Source organism: Zootoca vivipara, chromosome 4 (genome assembly GCF_965207765.1).
Source record: "Zootoca vivipara chromosome 4, rZooViv2.hap1.1, whole genome shotgun sequence".
Lineage (NCBI taxonomy): Eukaryota > Metazoa > Chordata > Lepidosauria > Squamata > Lacertidae > Zootoca > Zootoca vivipara.
Genome location: NC_142587.1, coordinates 97709189 through 97736738, shown reverse-complemented (window position 1 = coordinate 97736738; position 27550 = coordinate 97709189). Strand labels below are relative to the sequence as shown.

At 50.0% G+C, this 27550-nt stretch overlaps 3 protein-coding genes across 4 annotated transcripts in view; all 3 read left to right on the top strand.

The window, feature by feature from the left end:
- The window catches only part of LOC132592032 (uncharacterized), a 124205-nt gene that overhangs the window by 82757 nt on the left and 13898 nt on the right, over window positions 1-27550 (top strand). The window contains 3 exon segments of the mRNA XM_088668866.1: window positions 5978-6060; window positions 8871-8997; window positions 9784-11186. Coding sequence (XP_088524992.1) covers window positions 5978-6060; window positions 8871-8997; window positions 9784-11186 — 1613 coding nt within the window.
- LOC132592029 (zinc finger and SCAN domain-containing protein 31-like) lies at window positions 1927-5664 on the top strand. Its single transcript, XM_060273958.2, has 2 exons — window positions 1927-2586; window positions 4990-5664. Exon 2 carries the CDS (start codon window positions 5081-5083, stop codon window positions 5555-5557), a length of 477 nt encoding a protein of 158 aa, XP_060129941.2. The 5' UTR covers window positions 1927-2586; window positions 4990-5080; the 3' UTR covers window positions 5558-5664.
- Window positions 22490-27078, top strand: LOC148686061 (uncharacterized). 2 transcript variants are annotated; one of them, XM_088668863.1, is made up of 5 exons: window positions 22490-23268; window positions 23465-23546; window positions 24013-24095; window positions 26647-26773; window positions 26868-27078. In XM_088668863.1, exons 1-5 carry the CDS (start codon window positions 23170-23172, stop codon window positions 27020-27022), a joined length of 546 nt encoding a protein of 181 aa, XP_088524989.1. In that variant the 5' UTR covers window positions 22490-23169; the 3' UTR covers window positions 27023-27078. The 2 variants fall into 2 exon arrangements, with proteins under 2 accessions (XP_088524989.1, XP_088524988.1); XM_088668862.1 differs by having other exon boundaries at window positions 22491-23268; window positions 26647-27078.

The window sequence follows — 27550 nt, the reverse complement described above, 5'->3', positions numbered from 1 at the left end:
GGGCAAAGAGCCCAGCCAGCGGGGAGCAGGTCTGAGGGGTCCAGTCCCTTCCCCAAAGCCTCTCCCTCCCCCACTTCCCCATGGGGGTCCCCCACACCACCCATCACTCACCAGGATGGCTTTGGCTGTCTCCTGCTTGGAGCACTTCAGGGTTCAAAACCCCCTGAGCTGAGCTGCCTGGCAGTTCTGAATCACCTCCAGCAGGAACAGCTGATCTTCCTCCAGCAGCTGAAAGGCAAAAGTCAGGCTGTCAGTTCTTCACAAAGGGAGGGCTTCTCCACATCCGAGAGTGCAGAGTGGGGGGCAAGGAGGGCAGGTCTGAGTCCCTTCTCTGGTTCTCTCCAATACTCACCCTGGGGAGGGATGTGCAACCTCAGCACATATGCAAAGGGAAGACATGGGGACAGGTGAGTCTGTCCCTGAGCACCTGGCTAGGCTATTCCAAGAGTTTTCTCCTGGATTCCAAGTCCTACTACAAGGAAGTGACACTCCAGGCCTTGGGGGCTAATCCTGGCCTCCTTCAATCAGAATGTGGCTCCCCTGGCTAATGAGATGGTCAATATCTGGGTCCACTCCACCCTTTTAAAAATTTAAATATCAAAACAGACCCCAACTTTCAGAGCATGTAAATCATATGCAGCAGCTAAAAAAGCCAATGCAATTCTGGGCTGCATCAATAGGAGTATAGCATCTAGAGCAAGGGAAGTAATAGTACCACTGTATTCTGCTCTGGTCAGACCTCACCTGGAGTATTGTGTCCAGTTCTGGGCACCACAGTTCAAGAAGGATACTGATAAGCTGGAACGTGTCCAGAAGAGGGCAACCAAAATGGTCAAAGGCCTGGAAACGATGCCTTATGAGGAACGGCTTAGGGAGCTGGGTATGTTTAGCCTGGAGAAGAGAAGGTTAAGGGGTGATATGATAACCATGTTCAAATATATAAAAGGATGTCATATAAAGGAGGGAGAAAGGTTGTTTTCTGCTGCTCCAGAGAAGCGGACACGGAGCAACGGATTCAAACTACAAGAAAGAAAATTCCACCTAAACATTAGGAAGAACTTCCTGACAGTAAGAGCTGTTCGGCAGTGGAATTTGCTGCCAAGGAGTGTGGTGGAGTCTTCTTCTTTGGAGGTCTTTAAGCAGAGGCTTGACAGCCATCTGTCAGGAATGCTTTGATGGTGTTTCCTGCTTGGCAGGGGGTTGGACTGGATGGCCCTTGTGGTCTCTTCCAACTCTATGATTCTATTCTATTCTATTCTATTCTATTCTATTCTATTCTATTCTATATGTGTGGAAAGACCGCTGTGCCACTCACAAAATCAGGACTATATTTCCTTCTCCCACCTTTAATGTAAACGTATAGGTAAGTATTACTATAGGGTGGCAATAACCAGGGCCAGAATAATCCTGGTCAGGCCACGCAGGCCCTAAGAGCAAGAGGAACTCCATTTTCTAAATCTCTCTGTCTCTGATAGAAAGTAAATTAGACAGCACTTCTCTGTTTGTACCTTTCTCTGTAACCCATTGCAAAAGGAAGTTAGCTTAACCGCAAGATGTTCTGTTCCATCTGAAGAGGATGTAGCCCGCCACAAACCAACCGCAAGTTCTAAGTAGGGCGCAACCACAATTGTGCCTGTAAAATTCCACATAGACACGTGTATGAAAGTACCAGGTACATAACGCCACTTAGTGGGGTTAGGTAAATGACTTTGCATCTTGGGGTGCTCTCTCTTGATTGGTTGATGAAGTACTGCAGAAAGGCTGGCCTTCACTCTGTCAAAAAGGTATAAAAGCGGCGGGCAGAATGAGGAATGGTTTTTTCCCTACTGCTCCATATTGTTTTGCCGACAAACCAATAATAAATTGGTTCAACTGCCTGAGATTTTGTCTGGTCAATTTGGGAAGCCAGCCATCCACCTTACATTACTCATTTATGATGAGAATAGGATTTATTTATTTTGAACTTTACTTGGTTCCTCCTTGGTAGCCAGTGCAATGGTTTCAGCAGTGCTAGAACTCAGGACCCGCTGCCTTGAGGGACATCTAAGAGCAGTTTGGCAGGGGAAAGGTCTCCCTTGGGAGGTGGTGGACTCTCCTTCCTTGGAGGTTTCTAAGCAGAGATCGGACGGCCATCTGCCATGGATGCTTGAGCTGAGATTCCTGCATTGCTGGGGGTTGGACTAGATGACCCCGGGATGCGCTCCTATCTCTCCACTCCTGAATTCGAGGAGGAGGTTCCTTGCCTCCTGCAAAGCCCTTTTCCCTGCAAGCTGTTCCTCTGGTTTCCGGACAACAGAGGGAGATGCTCAGAGTCCAACCAAGAGCCTCACCCCCAAAAGGATATCTGGGCATTGGCGTAGCCAGGGGGGCAGCTGCACCCCTAAATCCCTAAAAAATAATAAAACGGCGAGCTCGGCTTTGCAAGGGTTAAAGGGAACCTAGCTGCCTTCCTAGAGAGGACAGGAAGCAAGAGGGGGGCCAGGTCCTCCAGAGCCAAGGAGCCTCCCTCCCTCCCCAGTCCTTTCCTGCTTTGGTGTCTCTCCTGCAAGGGCTGCATCGCTGTCCCTTCACTCCTGGGATGATCGGGTGAGTCTCCTCTCCCCCCCCCCAAGAGGGTGCAGTGGGGAGACGGTGGGGGTCCCACGGCTGCAGCAGGGGAGGGTGCTGGGGGGGGGGACAAACCCAAGTCACGGAGAGAGGAATTGCTGCAGTAATTTTAAGCATTCCAGCTCTTTCCAGCTATCGCATTTGATCTGATAGTAAATAGCCATTTTGTATCTCAGCTTATTGAACAATTGCCTATGGCTTTGATCACTCTTCAGATTGATGAACATCTACTTGGGCTGTCTCTCTCTCTCGCTCTCTCTCTCTCTCTCTCTCTCTCTCTCTCTCTCTCTCTCTCTCTCTGCAGTAGCTAATTTCTCAACGTTCGTTTCCTTCCTTTGCGCGTCAAATCTGCCTGCAGCAGGAAACGTTCGAGCAGATGCTTCCTTGCATGGTATTAAAATAACTTCCTCATTCTCAGACCCAGTGGAAGCTACATGCTGTTTCCACCACTCTGCAAAGGTCTTGTTTAAACGGTTCAATCTGCTTCTAGCACAAGTTCAGGCACTTGTTAGAGTTTTGGAAAAACAAAAAGGGAATGGGGAAAGATTCTGGACCCTGGGGGAGGTCCAATGTAAAATTAAATATCTTGTTGTTTTCTCTTAATAATCCTACTTTAAATTCAGACCAGCAGACAGGCATTTCTGCAAATCCCAGGACATCGAGCACCCACAGGTGTTTTCTGCCAGACCTGCAGTGGCCTGGCCCTGCGCCCCTGATCTCCTGGGGGCTATGCAGTTATTTTTACCCTTACAGGTCCGTTGTGAGTTCCAGTTGAGTGTGTGTGGTCAGCCGTCCAATCAGCTGTCCAGCATGGCCTGGCATCAGGACCTGACCAATCCGATTCCAAACTTCCAGCTAACCCTATAGGAGATGCCGGAAAGGCAACTCCCAAGGGAGAGGAAGCGCTGTTGAATGCAGACCAGGAAGGAACCACATCTGGTTAGTTGGGGTAACATCAAAGTCCTTGTTGCCACCAGACAACACCAGCTCTCGCGAGCCCAACAACCAGAGATATCAGACTCACTATCTGCTGCCATACATTTGCTCAACTTACTGCAAACTATACAATGTGTTTCCTCATTTTTACAACTTTGCAAGGTTTGCCTTGCCCCCCACATCATGACCCTTTCTGCTCCAGATTACGTACTGCACCCCAGCTGTTGCGAGGCCTATCCATAAATAACAAGAAAAGGGGAGACGGGATGGCAGATGCAGCGTGGGGGCGCCCCCCCCACACCTCAGCATAAGACGCCACAGTGTGCCTAGCCGTCAAGTCAGGGAGGAGAGGGTCCAGCCAGGGAGGGGTGAGGGGGTCTGCAACGCTCTCCTTCCTGGAGATCAGAGGATCCCAAACTGATTTGGCCTTTCAGAAAAAAGTGACTCCCAGGAAATCTCCCTTCTTCAAACAAAGGAGTCCCTAGGACGTTAATTCAGTGTGACATCACTCAGCGTCAATGCACAACAGATGAAACATGTGCAAATGGTTTTCCAAAGCTGGACGAGGAGGTGGACCAACCCCCACCCTCCAAAAAAAAAAACCCACGTGGAGGAAGGAAGGAAAGGTGGGAGAGAAAGGCCAGGAATAAAGAGAGGGATCCCAGCCCATAGTCTGGCTGCTGCATTGCAAACCAGTTTCCCAGTCGTCTCCAAGGGCAGCTCCACACGGAGGCCACTGCAGCAATCCCCTCGCACCCAGAGCATGGCATCCCAGGACCACATCCTCTCTGTCCCAAAGGGATTGTTGCTGGAAAACCAGCCAGAAATGAGCACTGCTACTCACCAAGCCTCCATGAACCTTGGCATCAATGGCTGTGTGTGTGTGTTAAACAGAATAATAATAATAAATTACCCGCCTAAATTTCAAGGGAGATGTCTTTGGCCCCGCCCACTTGGCCCTTAGGGAGTTGGTCAGATACATACCTGGCCCTCAGAGCAAAGAAAAAGGAACCCCACCCCAGGAGTCTGTCTTGAGAGCGGCAGAGAGTCCAAGTGCAAGAAAAGGAGACAGAAGAAGGGTGGTGGTGGGGTGGTGGTGGGGGTGGGGAGCTTACACTAGAGCCAAGCATCCATTTTTCACAAGATACAAATAATTCCCTTGTCAGTCGGTTCTGACTTCATGCACTGACTGGAAGGCAGCAGAAACCAGGTTGATTAATCTCACAGAAATCCCTTCAGTTGCCTCCACATTTTGCCTTGCTAGAAGGCTAGAGACTTATTTCTTCTCCTCTTCATCCTCTTTCTTTTCAAAAAGAGAGCTCATGGTCTGGGATGTTGTGCAGTCCAGCCCTGGTTCCCAACAAGACTCACCCATGCTTGCTCAGGGAACCATTATTTTCCCCTGTCCTACAAATTCTGTAACAGAACAATGTATTTGCTTTGTAGGATTTGCTAGAGCTTCTCATTAAGACGGACAGAACTCGGCAGAAGACCAAAGGGTTCCTTCCGATCTATTAGAGGCTTCCTGAGAGCAGAGATGGATGAGCGAGATTCAGCTGGCCCTGGAACAGGAAGAAGACATGCCATCCAATCTGGGAGCAGTGGGGGATTCTGGGAAAACCCAGTGCAGAAGATCCTGGGTGAGGAGGACACCCTCCGCTCAGAGGTGCAGAGCCAGAAGTTGAGGCAGTTCTGCTGCCAGGAGGCCAAAGGACCCCGAGAGGTTTGTAGCCGAATCTACCACTTTTGCCACCAGTGGCTGAAGCCAGAAAGGCACACGAAAGCTGAGATGCTGGACCTGGTGATCTTGGAGCAGTTCCTGGCTGTCCTTCCCCTGGAGATGGAGAGCTGGGTGAGGGAATGCGGAGCGGAGACCAGTTCCCAGGTGGTGGCCCTGGCCGAAGGTTTCCTCCTGAGTCAGGCAGAGGAGAGAAAGCAGGTGAGAGAGACTTTCCTCTGGATACTCCCAAGGGGCTCCAAACAGGAGGGAGAACATCCCATAATGGTCTACTGATGGCCCATCCGTTTTCTGGGAAAGCATTCATGGAATGAGATCTCACACCCTTCAAGTCTTTGTCATTCTCTTTCTAATATTTCTTCCCATTCTCTGTTTTGAATCCTTGTTTCTTTTTCAGGAAAAGGATCATTTTGCAGAAATGGACCTGGATTCCTGTGAGGCAGAGAGGCCTCCGTTGGACACCAAAGAGAGGTCACTGGGTAAGGAGGAAGGTGGTTTGTCTCCGTTTGGTCTCATTCTGTTGGTTTTCCAACTCATCTGAGGGTTCTTTTCACCTTGTTTTGGGGGGCACAAACGTCCAATTACTCTCAACAGGTAAGGCTTTCTCAAAGGCCCATCTGTAGTTAGAGCTGCCCTGTTCCACCTGTGAGAGAAGCAGGCACTCCTGGCGTCCTGATTACCTTTTTTCTCTTGCAGGTGACAGAATGATGCCTGCAAGACCTCCTGATCCGTCTTTTCATGGGGGCAGAAGGGAAGCAGCGGCTGTGGAACCAGATCAGGTCAGGGGGAGCTGCCTTGTGGGGACAGAGGCCGAGGGATGGAGCAATGTCATGGACTGGTTGGGCACAGAGGAATGGTGGGAGGATACAGCTGGGGAACCAGGAAAGGAAGATGGCTCAGAGCCCAAGAAGTGGAGGTGGAAGAAGGATGGGCGGTTAGAGGGGGAAAAGGGAGAAGCCTGGGAAGAGTAGGTGTCAGAAGCTGAATGGCTAACAGGGCTTAGTGAGTTGGGAGACTCTGTGGCAGAATGCAGTCCAGAATCAGAGGCAGAAGAGGATGGAGGCAAGTGGGAGGAGGGAGGTCAAGAGGCACGGGTGAGTCAGGATAAGGAGGAGCCACCGGTGGCTCCCTCTCCTTTTGCCAGAAGCCACCCTCCCTGCTTGTCTCCAAGAGCCAGGAGACCCCCTGCATTGCAGGAATCTCTGCTAGATCATCCAAGACAGATGGCCATCCAAAATAGGCTTACCGTATTTTATTTGTAGATTGAGCACTGAATGCTAAAATTGGTTTCTAAGCAGTGGACAAATAAGGGGAAATAGTGGCCTGGATTCACCTAATTAGCACCAGCCGCTGCAAAATGGGGCCTGCCCCGCATTCCTCCCTCTCGCCATACCCCTATGAACCCCTTGAATTTGACTCTAAGGCATTGGGAGGGAACCCCCAGAACAGCTCACGAGGAGGGGAGAAAGTGGATCCATTAATAATCCTATATAATAAAGTCCAAGTGTCTCTGTGTCCAGCCCCTGTGTCCTTGTGTCCGCGCTACTGCGCATGTGCCCCACGGACACAGGGATTGGACGCAGAGACTGGACGCACACGCGCACGCTCTCTCTCCCCACCCCTCTGCCTACCGTTTACCTGCGGCCGCCAACCGCCGCTCCGGGCCGGACAAGCGCCTCACTGCGCTTGTGCTAAAGCGCAAGGAGGAGGAGGCTGCTTACTTTTCCTTCCCCCCCCTACGCTCCCCCCCGGTGCCGCTTCCAGCCAAGCCAGGCCAGGGTGGGGAAGGAGCCTCTCCTCCCCGGCGTAGCGCCTCGGCGCCGGCTGAGGGAGGCAGGGCGCATCGGGGAAGCGAGGGTGGAGGCCGGCGGAGGTGAATGGGGGGAGGAAGGGCACCTTTGAGCAGCGCCTCCCTCTGTCCCTCCTTGGGTTGAGGCGGCGCGTCTGACTCAACAGGGGAGGGCGAAGGCGAAGGCAAGTTTCTCCCCAGCCTCTGGCGGTGCGGTGCCTGCCATGCCTCTCTTTGCCACCCATGGGCTGGTGGGCAGCCAGGCAAGGCCACCCTGCCCTCCTCTCCTCTCACTCGCCCTTGCTCGCTCACGGAAATAAGCCATACCCCGAGCCGCAAAAAAAGAGCAGCAGAAAGCTGCCAATCAACTGGGGCCTAGGGGGGGTAGAAAGGTGGCCGGAGCAGCGCTGCGTGGAGCGTCCCGGGCCACGGCAGGAGGAGGTGGTTTCAAAGTGCTACCCTACGGTACATAGGGGACCCTCCGGGGCCAGCTGACCGGACCTGGGGCCCTCGGCTCCAGGCCTCACCTACTCACACTTCTTCTCCCCAACCAGCCATGTCGCCCGCGCGCTTGCCGGTGCCAAAGTACATTTTTTGTTATGTGCAAATGGGGCAGAGCACTTTGTCAGCGCTTCAGCAGCAGCAACAGCCAGTTCTGGGTGCTGAGCCGCGGCAGGAGGAGGAGGCGGCGACTTGCCGGGTCAGCGCCCGGCAGCACCGCGTGGAGAGTCCCGAGCCTCTGGGATGCAGCAGTGCTCTGCAGCACTTTGAATCCTCCTCCTCCTGCCGTGGCTCGCCACCTGGAACTGGCTGCTGCTGCTGAAGCACCGACAAAGCACCCAGCAGTGCCGCGTGGAGCGCCCCGAGCCACGGCAGCAGGAGGAGGATTCAAAGTGCTACAGAGCACTGCTGCGTCCCAGAGGCTCAGGACTCGCCGACCCGGCAAGCCGCCTCCGCCTCCTGCCGCGGCTCAGCACCCTGCCCGCGAACGCGCAACTCTGAGGAGGCTTTACGCACCTCTCCTAAAACTGACACCCGCTGCCTCACGCTGCGCGGGAAATGCTTGTTGCGCCTGGGTCCCTTCCCGCTCTTTTCTGGTGCTGAATCAAGGTGGCGACCCCCCCCCGCTTCCCTTTCTTTCTTTCCTTCCTTCCTTCCTTCTCCCTTTCTGCCTTCTCTCCCTCTTTCTTATTCTTTCCTTCTTTATCCCCTTCCTTCTTTCCTACTCATCTTTCTCTCCCCTCTTTTCTTCCTCTCTCCCTCCTGCTCCCTCTTTTCTTCCTTCCTTCCTTCCTTAGTTCACTGTTCTAGCATCCGTTACTTTAACGGGCTTCATGATACTAGTAATAATAATAATAAAAATTTATTTATATCCCGCCATCTAGGCGGCTTCCAACAGAAGTATTAAAATACAATAATCTATTGAGCATTAAAAGCTTCCCTAAAGAGGACTGCCTTCAGATGTCCTCTAAAAGTCTGGTGGTTGTGTTTCTCTTTGACATCTGGTGGGAGGGCGTTCCACAGGGTGCGTACCACTACTGAAAAGGCCATCTGCCTGGTTCCCTGTAACTTGTGTAGGCAGAATGACTTGAAAAACAGAAGGTGGAGTACCCCCTATTTGCACAAAGACGAACACCCATAATTAAAACGCAGAATAAAATAAGCATCCAGAATTAAAATGTGCAGCAAAGCAATCCTATTGAAACACCGCTGCAATTTACAGGAAGGAAACAACAGAGCATTGTGTAGCAGATCATATTGATGCTGTCTCAGAGGAGGACATTTCCCTTTTTCTTTTAGGGTTCAGTGTGCTTTGAAGATGTCACTGTTCGTTTCACAGACGAGGAGTGGGCGTTGCTGGATCCTGACCAGAGAGCTCTGCATAAGGAGGTTATGGAGGAGATTCATGGGATCGTGGCCTCTCTTGGTATTCATCATATTGTCATATGTGACTGGAAATTCAAAAAATACCTCTACAGTCATACCTCATGTTACGTCCGCTTCATGTTCCTTTTTTTCAGGTTGTGTCCGGCGGCAACCCAGAAGTACCGGAAAGGGTTGCTTCCGGGTTTCACTGCATCTGTGCATGCGCAGAAGCGCCAAATCACTCACGCATGCGCAGAAGCGTTTCCTGCACATGTGCAGATATGGTACAGAGCTCTCCAGCACCCCCTACAGCACCTGGAAACAGCCCCACAATAAACAGTAAATTACTCCAAAAGAAGTGTTTTGAACGATCAACCCTCTGAAAAACACTTTCCTCCAAAAGTCTTCCAGAAATTTTGAACACGGCTCCTGTGCAGCGTTGGCAGCGGTTTTAACGGCTCCGAAGTTGTTCAAGCGGCTTGGGCACATCAGTGGCTCCTAGGAGCTCCACGGTCGCGTGCCGCTCGCCATTTTGCCATGCCGGAAGTCCGTTGGATTGCATTCTTGATTAAATCATCTTTCCATTGACATATAATTTTATGATATTACTCCAAAAGAAGTGTTGTGAGCGATCAACCCTCTGAAAAACACTTTCCCCCAAAAGTCTTCCAGAAATTTTGAACACTACTATATATCAAACAAAGTAACATTCAACAACTCATCAGAATCTAATAATAAAAATGTTGGTTAATGATAAACAACACAGCTAATGAACACCTCCCCAACTGCCTTCAGTTCTTCTCCATTTGTTCCTGAGGCTCTAATCCCTTTTTTGTTTCCGTTGCAGATTGTGATGAATTGGAAATCGAGAACAAAGGTGACCATGACAAAATCCTCAGAGAGGAGAAGCCAGGTAAAAAATTGGAGTGTGGAGAAAGCTGCAGTCAGCGCTCCCATTCCACTTCCCATCAACAAAATCTCATCAGAAAGAAACTCTATCAGTGCATGGAATGTGGAAAGAGCTTCAGTCAGAGCTCCAATCTCACTTCCCATCAGAGAATTCATACAGGGGAGAAACCCTATCAGTGTGTGGAATGTGGAAAGAGTTTCAGTCAGAGCTCCCATCTCACTAACCACCAAAGAATTCATACAGGGGAGAAACCCTATCAGTGTGTGGAATGTGGAAAGAGCGTCAGTAATAACTACTCTCTCACTTCCCATCAAAGAATTCATACAGGGGAGAAACCCTATCAGTGTGTGGAATGTGGAAAGAGCTTCAGTCAGAGCTCCCATCTCACTAACCACCAAAGAATTCATACAGGGGAGAAACCATATCAGTGTGTGGAATGTGGAAAGAGCTTCAGTAATAACTACTCTCTCACTTCCCATCAAAGAATTCATGCAGGGAAGAAACCCTATCAGTGTGTGGAATGCGGAAAGAGCTTCAGTCAGAGCTCTAATCTCACTAACCACCAAAGAATTCATACAGGGTAGAAACCCTATCAGTGTGTGGAATGTGGAAAGAGCTTCAGTAGGAACTCCTCTCTCACTTCCCATCAAATAATTCATACAGGAGAGAAACCCCATCAGTGTGTGGAATGTGGAAAGAGCTTCAGTAGGAACTCCTCTCTCACTTCCCATCAAATAATTCATACAGGGGAGAAACCCTATCAGTGTGTGGAATGTGGAAAGAGCTTCAGTCACAACCACAGTCTCACTTCCCATCAAAGAATTCATACAGGGGAGAAACCATATCAGTGCGTGGCATGTGGAAAGAGCTTCAGTCATAGCTCCTCTCTCACTAAGCATCAAAGAATTCATACAGGGGAGAAACCATATCAGTGTGTGGAATGTGGAAAGAGCTTCAGAGTGAGCCCCAGTCTCGCTAGGCATCAAAGAATTCATACAGAGGAGAAACTCTATCAGTGCATGGAATGTGGAAAGAGCTTCACTGATAGATCCTCTCTCACTTCCCATCAAAGAATTCATACAGGGGAGAAACCCTATCAGTGTGTGGAATGTGGAAAAAGCTTCAGTCTGAACTCCTCTCTCACTAAGCATCAAAGAATTCATACAGGAGATAAACCCTATCAGTGTGTGGAATGTGGAAAAAGCTTCAGTCTGAACTCCTCTCTCACTAAGCATCAAAGAATTCATACAGGAGATAAACCCTACCAGTGTGTGGAATGTGGAATGAGCTTCAGTCGGAGCTCCTCTCTCACTTCCCATAAAAGAATCCATAATAATGTCGTAAAAACCATTGTACAGCTTTAGGAGCCAGGCAAATCAGCACCTTTTTAACCAGATCTAAATGTGGTATTTTGTGTTTTTGTGTTGTGTTATTATGTTGTAAGCTTCCTGAGACCTGTAGGTGTAGGGAATAGGTGGCCACTCTTAAAGGCGTAAGGGTCTTCCCCCGAAAAAACAGTGTGTGGAATGTGGAAAGAGCTTCAGCAATAGCTCCTGTCTAACTTCCCATCAAAGAATCCATACAGCGGAGTATCCCTATCAGTGTGTGGAATGTGGAAAGAGCTTTAGTCAGAGCTCCAAACTCACTTCCCATAAAAGAATCCATACAAAGGTCGGAAAAACGAGATTACCAGATTTTTTTCAATGAATCCAGGGACACTCTTTTGCAGCAGCCAAGGGGTTAAAAGACAGTAGCATCTGGATTATTAGTAGGGAGTATCATTTTGTAAACATATGTAGTTTACATGGCAACCAGAGCCAGGTTCCTTGGTTATGGGTGAAGGGTGGGGAGGGGGAGAGAGAGAAGGGAAAGCAAAATTAGGATGGGATGGTTGGAACTGAGGGAGGGGTGTGTGTGTGTGTTCGCCCCCCCTTTTCTGGGATTCCTGGAAGTGTCACCGAAAAGGAAGGAAGGAACAAAGGGGGGGGTAGAGAGGGGACAAAGAGTCAGGTCGTCCCAGAAAAAGGCACATGAGGAATACAAACGGATAGATAACGAAAGCTATTATAATATGAACCTCCCCTATTTTCTGTCTGACGCTTTAAGTAGAGAAAAATGCAATAGGGAGACTGTGTGGGGAGAGGGGGGAGCCATGTGGCAGAGTATTTTTATTTTTATTTACAAGCGAGGAGGTGGGAGGGTGGTGTCTCCTTTGGTCGGGCAATAAAACGCCTAGCCTTTATTCCTTGCATCTGCACCCCTCTCAAATTCGGACGTTTGGGAAGGAACATGATAAACCATATGCCGGCACCCTCCACGTCTCCCCTCAGCCCTCGGGGCAAGGTTCCCGCCAAAACACCAATAAACAAGCGGAAGCAGCAGCAGCAAGAGGAGCAGACGGAGGAGGAGGAGGGTGGGAGCGGGAGGGGGAATGTTGCCTCTCGTCTAACACAGCCCAGCCGTCCGCACTGGCAACAGCAGCGGCCACAGAGCCTCTTGCCACTGGCATCCTTGGCCATGGACAGATTGGTAAAACCGGGAACTGTCCCTGGGAACCGGGGACGTCTGATAACCCTACATTATACAGCTTTAGGAGCCAGGCAAATTGGCAGCTTTTTAACCAGGCCTTTGGCTGAGTGACATCTAATGCCCTCCTAAAATGTGGTGTTTTGTGCTTTTATGTTGTGACCATCCGGAGACATGTACGTGTAGGGAATAGGCACCAGCTAGGGGTCTTTGCCCGTCATAAAATATTTGAGGAGGCCACACATTGCGCAGATAAAATAAAAACAAACAAACCACCACGAAAGCTCACCTGTCTCAAGAATCTCAGCAGGTTGACATCAATAAAATAAACCAAAAGACAAGCAAAAGCTGTGAGGGGGAAGGAGAAAAAAGGGACAAGTTTAAATAATAAAAGTAAAAAATGAAATCAGAATCATAACAAGAAATTGAGAATATAAGAATCCACTTAACGCCTCGCCTAATCCTTCATCAACCACCACCAACTGCAGAGTGGGGGGCAAAGAGCCCAGCCAGCGGGGAGCAGGTCTGAGGGGTCCCATCCCTGTTCTGGTTCTCTCAAAGCTTGGCTTTCTATGGGAATGGCTCCCCATGCCTTGAGCCAGTAGTCTCTTCCTCTCCAGCAGATGCACAACCCCATCCCCCAAACCCCTCCCTGCCCCACTTCCCCATGGGGCTCCCCCACACCACCCATCACTCCCCAGGATGGCTTTGGCCGTCTCCTGCTTGGAGCACTTCAGGGTTCGGAGCCCCTGAGCTGAGCTGCCTGGCGGTTCTGAATCACCTCCAGCAGGTACAGCTGATCTTCCTCCAGCAGCTGAAAGGCTAAAGTCAGGCTGTCAGTTCCTCAGGGACACCCCAGGCCTTGGGGGCTAATCCTGGCCTCCTTCAACCAGAATGTGGCTCCCCAGGCTAACGAGATGGTCAATATCCAGTTCCACTCCACCCTTTTAATGTGGTGTTTTGTGCTTTTATCTTGTGCTTTTATGTTGTGACCCCCCGGAGACATGTAGGTGTAGGGAGTAGGCACCATCTAGGGGTCTTTGCCCCCCCTTAAAATATTTGAGGAGGCCAACCCCCCCCTACTTTTTGTGTTTTTTTCCAAACGCAACCTTTTACTCTTCCGAAACTTGCCATACAATTTCTCTTTACATTTGCCCTCTTAAAAATAAAAAATAAATAAATGCACAAAGGTCATGAGGGAGGAAAAATACACTTGATACAAAGATTGAACTCCAGTGACCAACATGTGGAAGGAACGTTCAATTTGAAGGGCAATGTTTAAAGGCAATAGGCATACCAAGCAGGGTTCATAAATTTATCTCAGGATCCCCTCTGGTCATGGATTCTCTTATAATACTAGCAAACTATCTAAAAAGACCATCCAAGCCTAACTCTGACCCCCACCCCCAGCCTAGCCCTAAGCCTACACCTAACTCTAAGTACTCTGTACAAAAGCAATATATACAAAATATTTACAAAATAGGCGCATATGTGCACAAAATAAAAAGGTAAAATAAAAAATATTAAACTAAAGAACAACAAATATAAAAATAAAAACAAACAAACAAACCACGATAGCTCACCCATGTCAAGAATCTCAGTGGACTGAAATCAAGAAAATCAACCAAAACAAAAGCAACAGTTGTGAGGGGGGAAGGAGGGCCTGAGCTGCTTTGTGCAAAATAAAATAAAGTGTTAAAATAAAATATAAATCAATCAAATAAAAGTAATAAATGAAATAAGAATCAAAACAAGAAATATATATATACACAAAATAGGAATGAATGTGCACAAAATAAAAATGTAAAATTAAAAAAGAACAAAAATATTAAAATAAAGAATGAAAACAAATCAAATTAAAACAAACAAACAAATAAATAAATAACCATGAAAGCCCGTGTCAAGAATCTCAGCGGGTTGAAATCAATGAAATAAACCAAAAGAAAAGCAAAAGCTGTGAGGGGGAAGGAGAAAAAAAGTTTAAATAATAAAAGTAATAAATGAAATCAGAATCATAACAAGAAATTGAGAATATAAGAATCCACTGAACGCCTTGCCTAATCCTTCGTCACCAGCAACTGCAGATTGGGGGGCAAAGAGCCCAGCCAGCGCAGAGCAGGTCTGAGGGGTCCAATCCCTTCCCCAAAGCCCCTCCCTGCCCCACTTCCCCAGGGGGGTCCCCCACACCACCCATCACTCACCAGGATGGCTTGGGCCATCTCCTGCTTGGAGCACTTCAGGGTTCGGAGCCCCTGAGCTGAGCTGCCTGGCAGTTCTGAATCACCTCCAGCAGGAACAGCTGATCTTCCTCCAGCAGCTGAAAGGCTAAAGTCAGGCTGTCAGTTCCTCAGGGACACCCCAGGCCTTGGGGGCTAATCCTGGCCACCTTCAACCAGAGTGTGGCTCCCCAGGCTAACGAGATGGTCACGAGAGGGTTCCACTCCACCCTTTTAAATTTTAAATGTCAAAACAGACCCCAACTTTCAGAGCATGTAAATCACATGAGTGGAAAGACTGCTGTGACACTCACAAAATTAGGACTACTTTTCCTTCTCCCACCTTTAAAGGTCTACATAACGAAACCGAATTGACCCAAGTCGGCTTTCCTCTGCCAAGCTTAACTTCCCTCTTCAAGCCAAAAGACAACACTTCCCCACGCCCGGACAAAACGCCCTGGCCTTTCATTCAGCGTAGCGCAGGGACTGACTGAACAGATGGCAAGATGCCTTCATCCTCAGAGACTTGGCAGATTCTTAAATTGCCGTGCAGGCCAGATTCACGACCCTGGCAGGCTGGATTCAGCCCGTGAGATATAGTTTGAGGACACCTGGTCTACACTGACGGGCAGCAGCTCCCCAGAGTTTCAGGCAGGGATTTCACCCAGCCCTTGCAGGAGATGTCAGGGGTTGACCCTGGGACATTCTGCATGCCAAGCAGATGCTCAAGGGCTCCCCATATTTCACTAGCCTTTCAACGTTATGCTATTAGCAACCGTGGAGATTCCACATGCCTCTTCCGAAAGGAGAACACTCACCTGATCAATTTAATTAATAATATTTTTTTTTTATTCATACCCGCACATCTGGCTGCGTTACCCAAGCCACTCTGGGCGGCTTCCAACAAAATATTAAAATCCAATAGTCCATCAAATATTAAAAGCTTCCCTAAACATAATGAAAGCAACCATACATTTTCAGTCCATTGAATTAGCAATTAAGCATTTATGGAAAGGGAAATGGCATACTTTTGTGTATTAAAAGGTAAAGGGGCCCCTGATCATCAGGTCCAGTCATGTCCGACTCTGGGGTTGCGGTGTTCATCTCGCTCTGTAGGCCGAGGGAGCCAGCGTTTGTCCACAAACAGCTTCCAGGTCATGTGGCCAGCATGAGAAAGCTGCTTCTGGTGAACCAGAGCAGCACACGGAAACACCGTTTACCTTCCCGGCGTAGCGGACCCTAGAATCATAGAATCATAGAGTTGGAAGAGACCACAAGGGCCATCCAGTCCAACCCCTTGCCAAGCAGGAAACACCATCAAAGCAATCCTGACAGATGGCCGTCAAGCCTCTGCTTAAAGACCTCCAAAGAAGGAGAGTCCACCACACTCCTTGGTAGCAAATTCCACTGCCGAACAGCTCTTACTGTCAGGAAGTTCTTCCTAATGTTTAGGTGGAATCTTCTTTCTTGTAGTTTGGATCCATTGCTCCGTGTCCGCTTCTCTGGAGCAGCAGAAAACAACCTTTCTCCCTCCTCTATATGACATCCTTTTATATATTTGAACATGGCTATCATATCACCCCTTAACCTTCTCTTCTCCAGGCTAAACATACCCAGCTCCCTAAGCCGTTCCTCATAAGGCATCGTTTCCAGGCCTTTGACCATTTTGGTTGCCCTCTTCTGGACACGTTCCAGCTTGTCAGTATCCTTCTTGAACTGTGGTGCCCAGAACTGGACACAGTACTCCAGGTGAGGTCTGAGCACAGCAGAATACAGTGGTACTATTACTTCCCTTGATCTAGATGCTATACTCCTATTGATACAGCCCAGAATTGCATTGGCTTTTTAGCTGCTGCATCACACTGTTGACTCATGTCAAGTTTGTAGTCTACCAAGACTCCTAGATCCTTTTCACATGCAGGGCCGTCTTAAGCACCTTTGGCGCCCTGGTGCCGTGGTGCGACGGATCCCTCCGCCGCCCCGTTTTCCAGCGCGACGGACAGGCAGACCGGTGGATGGTTGGGCTCAGCGCAGCGCGGCCGCCGCCAGCACTGCTGCGCGACGGGCGGGCGGACTTACCGCGTAGCGCTGCTGCCGATGGCGCTGCTGCGTGGCGGAGCAGCCAGCGGGCGGGCCGGGGCTGCCGCCATGGCGCCCAGCGCCACCCAGCCTGGCCGTAGAGCCGGCCCTGTTCACATGTACTGCTCTCAAGCCAGGTGTCTCCCATCCTGTATTTGAGCCTTTCATTTTTTTTTGCCCAAGTGTAGTATTTTACATTTCTCCTTGTTACAATTCATCTTGTTTGCTTTGGCCCAGTTGTCTAATCTGTTAAGGTCATTTTGAAGAGTGCTATGTCCTCTGGGGTATTAGCCACCCCTCCCAATTTGGTGTCATCTGCAAACTTGCTCAGGATGCCCTCAAGCCCATCATCCAAGTCATTGATAAAGATGTTGAATAAGACTGGGCCCAAGACAGAACCCTGCATAGCTGCCAAGTTATCCTTTTTTTTAAGGGATTTTCCCTTATGCTGAATAGGCTTCCTCGCGAGAAAAGGGAAAACTTGGCAGCTATGGAACCCTGTGGCACCCCACTAGTCACTACTCTCCAGGATGAGAAGGAGCCATTGATGAGCACCCTTTGGCTCCGGTCAGTCAGCCAGTTACAAATCCACTGAATAGTAGCATTGTCTAGCCCGCATTTTACCAGCTTCTTTACAATAATATCATGGGGCACCTTGTCAAAGGCCTTGCTGAAATCAAGATAGGCTACATCCACAGCGTTCCCTTCATCTACCAGGCTTGTAATCCTGTCAAAAAATGAGATCAGATTAGTCTGACATGACTTATTTTTCAGAAACCCATGCTGACTTTTAGTGATCACAGCGTTCCTTTCTAGGTGCTCACAGACTGTTTGCTTAATAATCTGCTCTAGAATCTTTCCTGGTATTGATGTCAGGCTGACTGGGCGGTAATTGTTTGGGTCCTCTATTTCCCCTTTTTTGAGAATAGGGACAACATTTGCCCTCCTCCAGTCTGCTGGAACTTCGCCTGTTCTCCAGGAATTTTCAAAGATTATTGCCAGTGGTTTATCTACTTGCGCTATTTATCTACTTGCACTTTGATGTGCTTTCGAACTGCTAGGTTGGCAGGAGATGGGACCAAGCAACGGGAGCTCACCCCATTGCAGAGATCCGAACCGCCGACCTTCTGATCGGCAAGCCCTAGACTCTGTGGTTTAACCCACAGCGCCACCTGGGTCCCTACTTTGGTATATTACGGTCAGGGCCGGCTCTAAGGCAGGGCTGGGTGGCGTAATGCACCAGGGCGCCAAGCTCCGGAGGGCGCCTGGTTGGGAGTCCGGGCTGAGCTGGAGCCGTCTGGGACTCCATGGAAGAGCCGAGACTCGGAGCTGATCAGATCTCGGAAAGAGCCCTGCAGTGCCTGAAGCTGCCACCGGGGGCGCAGGGAGCCCTCAGCTGCTTGGGCAGCATGAAAGGAAGGGGCGGAGTCCAGCTCAGCGGCGGGAGATTTTTTTTTCCTCTGCTTCCTTCTCTCCCGCTGCGCCGGCGACGTTTTCGGCGGCATCAGCGGACAGCCTGGGGCGGCGCAGCGCGCGCCCCCAGCACCGCCTCGACTCCGCCTGGACCACCGCAAAGAGCCATCTGGCCGGGGCTGAGCGCGAGCCCGTGGGGCTCGAGGTGAGGGAGCCGTGGGGGGGGGGGAGGAAGGACCGCACGGCCAGGCAGCCGGTCCAACGGCAACTCGTCAAGCGGCGGGAGCCCGGCTGGGGCCCCCGCGGGAAGGGCAGAGGCGGCCCCAGAGCAGCCACACAGGAGGGAGAGATTCCGCTGGGCGGGTGGAGGAGGCCGCTTCCCTTCGGGGGTCGAAGGCTGGGGGGGGGGGCGTTGTAGGCCCGGCCTCCGCCCGGCTGTGACACAGGCTTTGAACTGCGAGGAATGGAGCCTGTGGGCGGAGGCGGCGACCCTGCTCTGGCCCCGCATCTGTTGCGAACGTGGCGCCGAGCCCCGTTTTGCTTTTAAAAGGCTCTGGGCGAGACACGTGTGGAAGCGGTCCTTTGTACCCCTGGGGCACGGAGTCGTGTCAGGCCACCCCTGCGCAGGTGCGAATGATAGCGCCCGGTGAGGCAACTGGCTTTGTTGGCATTTCATTTAACAGGTAGAAAGAACGGCAGGTTGCTGTTGCAGACGGAGAGGGTTTATTACCTCAGTATGTGTTTTGGAGAGGGGGGAGGATCTATGTTTTACATTCAAACAGCAGATTTTTGAGGACCATATTTTCAAATAAATCCTCCCAATTTCCTTGTCACCATCTGACATTAGGCAATCTTCGATTGGCAAAAATCTGTCCATATAAATTCAAAGACAATTCTTACCAAAAGGTAATTCTTACCAAAACATGCATCTTGTCTTTCACTCCCCAAATGAATTCAAGGTGGCTTACAACCTACAAAAACACACACTCCGACACTTATAACCACCAACAAAAGCCAGTAATTAGGTAGGGCGATGGCAAATAATCAGTTGTCGCCCCCCCCCCCCCCGTTTTGATCCTGGGTACGCCCCGATCCATGTCCCTTCCTATTGTATAGCAGAACCATTTCTGACATCAGAATCAATGACAAAGCCTGCTTCTATGGAATTTATGCAAGCAAATCAGAGCACACATTGAAGTTTGAAGCTGAGATGCTGGATTTCTAACAAATTTGTTCATGAACCTCCTTCCTTCTTATGGAAAATTATTATCAGAACAATTGGTTGAAGGATGAACAGGAATTCTTTTGAGGTTAGCAAGATCCTTTGATGTGGATACCTCCAATAATTCTGCTTGTTTCTATGCTGTTTTTAATTTCACTTCCTCATATGTATGACAATGTGGTTGCTCTTTTCTAGTGTTTCCACTAAAGTAGGTCCTTGTACCAAAGCATCAGTTGCATCAAGGAAAACTGGCATGATCTGAATGATGCTGCCTCTGTTACACAACACAGTGTGACCTCATAACACCTTCCTTGAAACTATATATCTTACTAGAATTAGTAAAATGTGAGTTGATAGCCAACACATTGTGTGTCATAGTCATATCACTCTTTGGGAGATGTGATTGAATACAATTGCTTTCCATGATGAGTGTACATCAGTTGCTAACAAAATAAGAGAAGCACTTCTCTACAAAGTTTGACAGAGATTGCTATCATTTTGGTGACACAGAATGAAAAATACAAAATAAGATAAATTGGTATTTAGTCAATCAATAATAGTTCCCCAAGTGTTTGGGCTTTATTTATTTCTTCCTTAAGGACTGTCAGGGGTGATCAAATCATCGCCAGCATGACCAATAGGCATTTGGCCTTCCTGAATAGCTATAACTAAACCTTAGATTTTAAAACAGCATGCGGAGAGAGCTCATATATTTTTGAGAGCTCTGATGTGCATCTTTAGATAGAAATCCAGTGTTCATTTCCTCCATAGCCATACCTGTCTGGCTGAAGATGACTGGGAATATAATCAGTGCTTTTTTTCTGGGGATACTCAAGGGTTTGCAGTATCAGCACCTTCTTTCTAGAAGAAAAGCGCTGAATATAATTATTTTCATAAGTGCTTTGTTCATACAATAGGTCCCACACTGAAGTGATGCAGGAACAGGGTTTCCTCTGACTTTTATATTCTGTTTTCTTTGGTCAACATTCTACTAAACCTTGTCTAAACAGACTAACCTTTTCCTGTGATTCAGTAGACCTTCTTAATCATATGTACAGGGTCAGTTCACATGTGACAGTCATGGTACCACTCTTACCTGGCATCTTCTCTTAAGCCTCTCAATATTGTCTTAAATGCTACTGCCCATTTCATATTTTCTACTCATTGTTTAAAACTCTTCTCAGTTTTCTTGTAAGATTTGTTTGCCCAATGCTGCTGAATAATGCTCTTCTCGGTTCAACAGGGTTCCCCCTCTACTCTCTCCCTTCCACTACTTCCCTTCCCTTGGGTGCTGTTCCTTCCAGGCTCTGCCTGACATTGTGCACCAATCAGGATGAGAGGAAGAAGGTAAATTTCATTAGGACACAGATCTGTCACCTCCTGCTGAAGTGCCCTGTCTCAGGTGGGCTCATGGTGAAGCCTCCTCTGTCTTTTCTTCTTCTGATCATGTACATAGGAAGATAATTGTTAGTGCTCAAACATGATTTGTGTGGAAGGGGTTCACATATGTTATGTAATAAATGCATATATGAACCTACAGAGATTGTGATTAGTTTTGTTCCAGAATGTGTGGTTTTGACCTCTTAGAAATTCCACACTGCTCTCTAAGGGGGGCGCCGGAGGGATCTTCGCACCACGGCGCCTGATATGCTTAAGACGGCCCTGATTACGGTAGCATAAAAAGGGTGCATAAGAAACTATTACTCATTCATGATGAGAATAGGATTTATTTTTTATGAACTTTGCTTGGTTCCTCCTTGGTAGCCAGTGCAATGGTTTCAGCAGTGCTAGAACTCAGGACCCGCTGCCTTGAGGGACATCTAAGAGCAGTTTGGCAGGGGAAAGGTCTCCCTTGGGAGGTGGTGGACTCTCCTTCCTTGGAGGTTTCTAAGCAGAGATCGGACGGCCATCTGCCATGGATGCTTGAGCTGAGATCCCTGCATTGCTGGGGGTTGGACTAGATGACTCTAGGATCCCCTCCTCTCTCTCCACTCCTGAATTCGAGAAGGAGGTTCCTTGCCTCCTGCAAAGCGCTTTTCCCTGCAAGCTGTTCCTCTGATTTCCGGACAACAGAGGGAGATGCTCAGAGTCCAACGAAGAAAAAGGATATCTGGGCATTGGCGTAGCCAGGGGGGCAGCTGACCCCTAAATAAAATAATAATAATAAAAAGCCGAGGTTCTGCCAAGCGAGAGAGGGCTAAGCTCGGCGAGCTCGGCTTTGCAAGGGTTAAAGGGAACCGAGCTCCCTTCCTAGAGAGGACAGGAAGCAAGGAGGGGCCAGGGAACCGAGCTCCCTTCCTAGAGAGGACAGGGGGGGGAAACGACAGGGGTTAAAGGGAACCGAGCTCCCTTCCTAGAGAGGACAGGAAGCAAGAGGGGGGCCAGGTCCTCCAGAGCCAAGGCCCCTCCCTCTCCAGTCCTTTCCTGCAAGGAAGGGGGGAGTGTTGCTTTGGTGTCTCTCCTGCAAGGGCTGCATCGCTGTCCCCTCCTGGGATCTGGTGAGTCTCCTCTCCCCCCCCCGAGGGTGCAGTGGGGAGACGGTGGGGGTCCCAGGGCTGCAGCAGGGGAGGGTGCCTGGGGGGCCTGATCTGCTCGTGCGGGGGGGGGGGCAAAGCCAGGTCAGGGCGAGCTCTGCAACGCTCTCCTTCCTGGAGATCAGAGGATCCCAAACTCCCACGAAATCTCTCTTCTTCAAACAAAGGAGTCCCTAGGAGTTTTAACTCTGTGTGACATCACTCAGCGTCATTGCACAACAGAGGAAACATGTGCAAATGGTTTTCCAAAGCTGCTCGAGGAGGTGGGCTAGCCCCCCCCCCAAAAAAAACCACGTGGAGGAAGGAAGGAAAGGTGGGAGAGAAAGGCCAGGAATAAAGAGAGGGATCCCAGCACATAGTCTGGCTGCTGCATTGCAAACCAGTTTCCCAATCATCTCCAAGGGCAGCTCCACACGGAGGCCACTGCAGCAATCCCCTCGCACCCAGAGCATGGCATCCCAGGACCACATCCTCTCTGTCCCAAAGGAATTGTTGCTGGAAAACCAGGCAGAAATGGGCGCTGCTACTCACTGAGCCTCCAGGGACCTTGGCATCAATAGTTCTGTATTAAGCCATTAAGGAGTCTGTCTTGAGAGCGGCAGAGATTCCAAGTGCAATGAAAGAAGACAGAAGCAGGGGTGGGTGGGGGTGGGGAGCTACCTCCTTAGGACCCCCGGGTGAGGTCCCCCACTAGAGCTAAGCATCCATTTTTCACAAGATACAAATGATTCCCTTGTCAGTCAGTTCTGACTTCATGCATTTACTGGAAGGCAGCAGAAACCAGGTTGAAGGCAGCAGAAACCAGGTTAATTGCTAGAACGCTAGAGACTTATTTCTTCTCTTCTTCCTCCTTCTCTTTCTTTTCAAAAAGAGAGCTCATGGTCTGGGATCCGGTGCAATCCAGCCCTGGTTCCAAGCAAGACTCATCCATGCTTGCTCAAGGAACCATTTCCCCACCCCCACCCATGTCCTACAAATTCTGTAACAGAACAATGTATTTCCTTTGTAGGATTTCCTAGACTTTTTCATTACAACAGACAGAAATTGGCAGAAGACTAAAAGGGTTCCTTCCGATCTCTTAGAGCAGGGGTGGCCAACTTCCAGGAGACTGCAATCTACTCACAGAGTTAAAAACTGGCAGTGATCTATCCCCTTTTGGGGGGGTTCAGGTCAAAGTTGTTGAACTTTTTTTTAGGAAGGAAAGCCCTGTTTTTTGGGGGTTCACGTAAAAGTTGTTGAGCTTCTTTAGGGAGGAGGAAAGTGATGTTTAGCTTTTTTAGGAAGGAAAGCCCTGTTTTTGGTGGTTCAGTTCCTGGCTGTCCTTCCCCCGGAGATGGAGAGCTGGGTGAGAGAATGCGGAGCAGAGACCAGTTCCCAGGCCGTGGCCGTGGCCGAAGGTTTCCTCCTGAGTCAGGCAGAGGAGAGAAAGCAGGTGAGAGAGACTTTCCTCTGGATACTCCCCAAAGGCTCAAAACAGGACAGAGAATATCCCATAATGGTCAACTGATGGCCCATCCGTTTTCTGGGAAAGCATCCATGGAATGAGATCTCTCACCCTTGAAGTCTTTGACATTCTCTTTCTAATATTCTTCACCATTCTCTCTTTTGAATCCTTGTTTCTTTTTCAGGGAAAGGACCATTTTGCAGAAATGGAGCTGGATTCCTGTGAGGCAGAGAGGCCTCCGTTGGACACCAGAGAGAGGCCGCTGGGTAAGGAGGAAGGTGGTTATTCTCTGTTTGGTCTCATTCTGTTGGAGCTCCAAATCATCTGAGGGTTCTTTTCATCTTGTTTGGGGGGGAAACAGTTGGGAACAAGGGTCCAGAGGAGGGGAGATGTATTTCTGCACAACAAACATATGAAATGGGCACAAACTTCCAAACGCTCTCAGTAGGTTAGGAGGAAGGTGGTTTTTCTCCATTTGGCCTCATTCTGTTCTTTTCCCAACTCATCTGATGGTTCTTTTCATGTTGTTTTGGAGGGAGACAATTGGGAACAAGGGTCCAGGGGAGGGGAGATGTATTTCTGCACAGCAAACATATGAAATGGGCACAAACGTCTAAATGTTCTCAGCAGGTAAGGCTTTCTCAAAGGCCCATCTGTAGTTAGAGATGCCCTGTTTCACCTGTGAGAGAAGCAGGCACTCCTGGCGACCTGTTTACCTTTTTTCTCTTGCAGGTGACAGAATGATGCCGGCAAGACCTCATGATCCGTCTATTCATGGGGGCAGAAGGGAAGCAGCAGCTGTGGAACCAGATCAGGTCAGGGGAAGCTGCCTTGTGGGGACAGGGGCCGAGGGATGGAGCAATGTCATGGACTGGTTGGGCACAGAGGAATGGTGGGAGGATGCAGCCGGGGAACCAAGAAGGGAAGATGGCTCAGAGCCCAAGAAGTGGAGGTAGAAGAAGGATGGGTGGTCAGAGGGGGAAGAGGGAGAAGCCTGGGAAGAGGAGGTGTCAGAAGCTGAAGGGCTAACAGGGCTTAGTGAACTGGGAGACTCTGTGGCAGAATGCAGTCCAGAATCAGAGGCAGAAGAGGATGGAGGCAAGTGGGAGGAGGGAGGTCAAGAGGCACGGGTGAGTCAGGATAAGGAGGAGCCACCGGTGGCTCCCTCTCCTTTTGTCAGAAGCCACCCTCCCTGCTTGTCCCCAAGAGCCAGGAGACCCCCTGCATTGCAGGAATCTCTGCTAGATCATCCAAGACAGATGGCCATCCAAAATAGGCTTACCGTATTTTATTTGTAGATTGAGCACTGAATGCTAAATTTGGTTTCTAAGCAGAGGACAAATGAGGACAAATAGTGGCCTGGATTCACCTAATTAGCACCAGCCGCTGCAAAATGGGGGCTGCCCCCCATTCCTCCCTCTCGCCATACCCCCATGAACCCCTTGAATTTGACTCTAAGGCAGGCATGTCAAACCTGCGGCCCTCCAGATGTTTTGGCCTACAACTCCCATGATCCCTAGCTAGAAGGACCAGTGGTTGGGGAAGGTGGGAATTGTAGTCCAAAACATCTGGAGGGCCGCAGGTTTGACATGCCTGCTCTAAGGCATTGGGAGGGAACCCCCAGAACAGCTCATGAGGAGGGGAGAAAGTGGATCCATCCATCAGGCAAACTGGAATGCTTGTGTAATAATAATAATAATAATAATAATAATAATAATAATAATAATAATAATCCTATATAATAAAGTCCAGGCAAACTGGAATGCTTGTGTCTCTGCGTCCAGTCCTAGCCGCCCAGAGTGGCTGGGGGAACCCGGCCAGATGGGCGGGGTATAAATAATAAATTATTATTATTATTGTTATTATTGTGTCCCTGTGTCTGCGCTACTGCGCACGTGCCCCACGGACACAAGGATTGGACGCAGAGACTGGACGCACACACATGCACGCCCTCTCCCCTCCCTCCACCCCTCTGCCTACCGTTTACCTGCGGCCGCCAACCGCTGCTCCCGGCCGGACAAGCGCCTCGCTGCGGTTGCGCTAAAGCGCGAGGAGGAGGATGCTGCTTACTTTTTCTCCCCCCCCTACGCTCCCCCCCCCGGTGCCGTTTCCAGACAAGCCAGGCCAGGGCGGGGAAGGAGCCTCTCCTCCCCGGTATAGCGCCTCGGCGCTGGCTGAGGGTGGCAGGGCGCATCGGGGAAGCGAGGGTGGAGGCCGGCGGAGGTGAATGGGGGGAGGAAGGGCACCTTTGAGCAGCGCCTCCCTCTGTCCCTCCTTGGGTTGAGGTGGCGCGTCTGACTCAACAGGGGAGGGCGAAGGCGATGGAAAGTTTCTCCCCAGCCTCTGGCAGTGCGGTGCCTGCCATGCTTCTTTTCGCCACCCGTGGGCCGGCGGGCAGCCAGGCAAGGCCACCCTGCCCTCCTCTCCTCTCACTCGCCCTCGCTCGCTCACGAAAATAAGCCATACCCTGAGCCGCAAAAAAAGAGCAGCCCTGTTAGAAACAGTTAGAAAGGTGGCCGGAGCAGCCCTGCGTGGAGCGCCCCGGGCCACGGCAGCAGGAGGTGGTTTCAAAGTGCTACCCTACGGTACATAGGGGACCCTCCGGGGCCAGCTGACCGGACCCGGGGCCCTCAGCTCCCAGCCTCGCCTACTCACACTTCTTCTCCCAAACCAGCCATGTTGCTCACTGGCGCCAAAATACATTTTTTGTTATGTGCAAATGGGGCAGAGCGCCTTGTCGGCGCTTCAGCAGCAGCAACAGCAACAGCCAGTTCTGGGTGCTGAGCTGCGGCAGGAGGAGGAGGCGACTTGCCGGGTCAGCGCCCGGCAGCGCCGCATGGAGAGTCCCGAGCCTCTGGGATGCAGCAGTGCTCTGTAGCACTTTGAATCCTCCTCCTCCTGCCGTGGCTCGCCACCTGGAACTGGCTGCTGCTGCTGAAGCACCGACAAAGCACCCAGCAGTGCCGCGTGGAGCGCCCCGAGCCACGGCAGGAGGAGGTGGTTTCAAAGTGCTACTGCTGCATCCCAGAGGCTCAGGACTTGCTGACCCAGCAAGCCGCCTCCTCCTCCTCCTGCCGCGGCTCAGCACCCTCCCCGCAAACGCACAAGTGTGAGGTGGCTTTACGCACCTCTCCTAAAACCGACACCCGCTGCCTCACGCTGCGCAGGAAATGCTTTTTGCCCCTGGGTCCCTTCCCGCTCTTCTCTGGCGCCGAATCAAGGCGGCGACCCCCCCCCCCGCTTCCCTTTCTTTCTTTCTTTCCTTCCTTCCTCCTTTCTCCCTTTCTGTCTTCTCTCCCTCTTTCTTATTCTTTCCTTCTTTATTCCCTTCCTTCTTTCCTACTCTTCTTTCCCTTTTTCTTTTAGGGTCCAGTGTGCTTTGAAGATGTTGCTGTTCGTTTCACGGACGAGGAGTGGGCATTGCTGGATCCTGACCAGAGAGCTCTGCATAAGGAGGTTATGGAGGAGATTCGTGGGATCGTGGCCTCTCTTGGTATTCATCATATCGTCATATGTGCCTGGAAATTCGAAAAATACCTCTACAGTCATACCTCATGTTACGTCCGCTTCATGTTCCTTTTTTTCAGGTTGTGTCCCACGGCAACCTGGAAGTACCGGAAAGGGTTGCTTCCGGGTCTCACCGCTCATGCATGAGCAGAAGCGCCAAATCGCTCACGCATGCGCAGAAGTGTTTCCTGCACATGTGCAGATATGGTGCAGAGTTCTCCAGCACCCCCTATAACACCTGGGAACCTAACACCCCCACAATAAACAGTAAATTACATTTTTTTCTTTGAACAATCTTCCTCAAATTATTCCTTTTTCTACCACGATTGAGCTGGTCTGAACTGCCCAGGCCATCTCAAATGTCAGCTTGAGAATTGTTAGGAAAGATAAGTGGCTTCAGGTTTTCTGTTTTTGTTTTTGCTCCTGTCAGTCTTGGGTTGACCAAAGAGACGACTGACATTGGAGATGGAGGGGATGCCATGACTGGGCCAAACAAAATTCATCCCAGAGAAGAGCTAGGCTTATTGAATCTCAGGTAATAATAATACAGTGGTACCTCGGTTTACAAACTTAATCTTTTCTGGAACAGAACAGTTCTTAAATCAAGGTACCATTGCAGATATAATAATAATTTTTATTTATACCCTGGCAATCTGGCTTGGTTGTCCCAGCCACTCTGGGCGGCTTCCAACTTGATAACAATCACATAACACACTGAGAAAAGTCAACCTAAGCAAGTTGTGCTTCCTTTTTCTGGTTATTT

Coding starts and splice junctions, on each gene's coding strand:
- LOC132592029 (XM_060273958.2), top strand. CDS start 5,081: ATGGATGAGCGAGATTCAGCTGGCCCTGGAACAGGAAGAAGACATGCC.
- LOC148686061 (XM_088668862.1), top strand. CDS start 23,170: ATGGAGAGCTGGGTGAGAGAATGCGGAGCAGAGACCAGTTCCCAGGCC. Junction 23,547..24,012: donor CACCAGAGAGAGGCCGCTGG/GTAAGGAGGAAG, acceptor TTTCTCTTGCAG/GTGACAGAATGATGCCGGCA. Junction 24,096..26,646: donor CAGCTGTGGAACCAGATCAG/GTCAGGGGAAGC, acceptor TTTTTCTTTTAG/GGTCCAGTGTGCTTTGAAGA.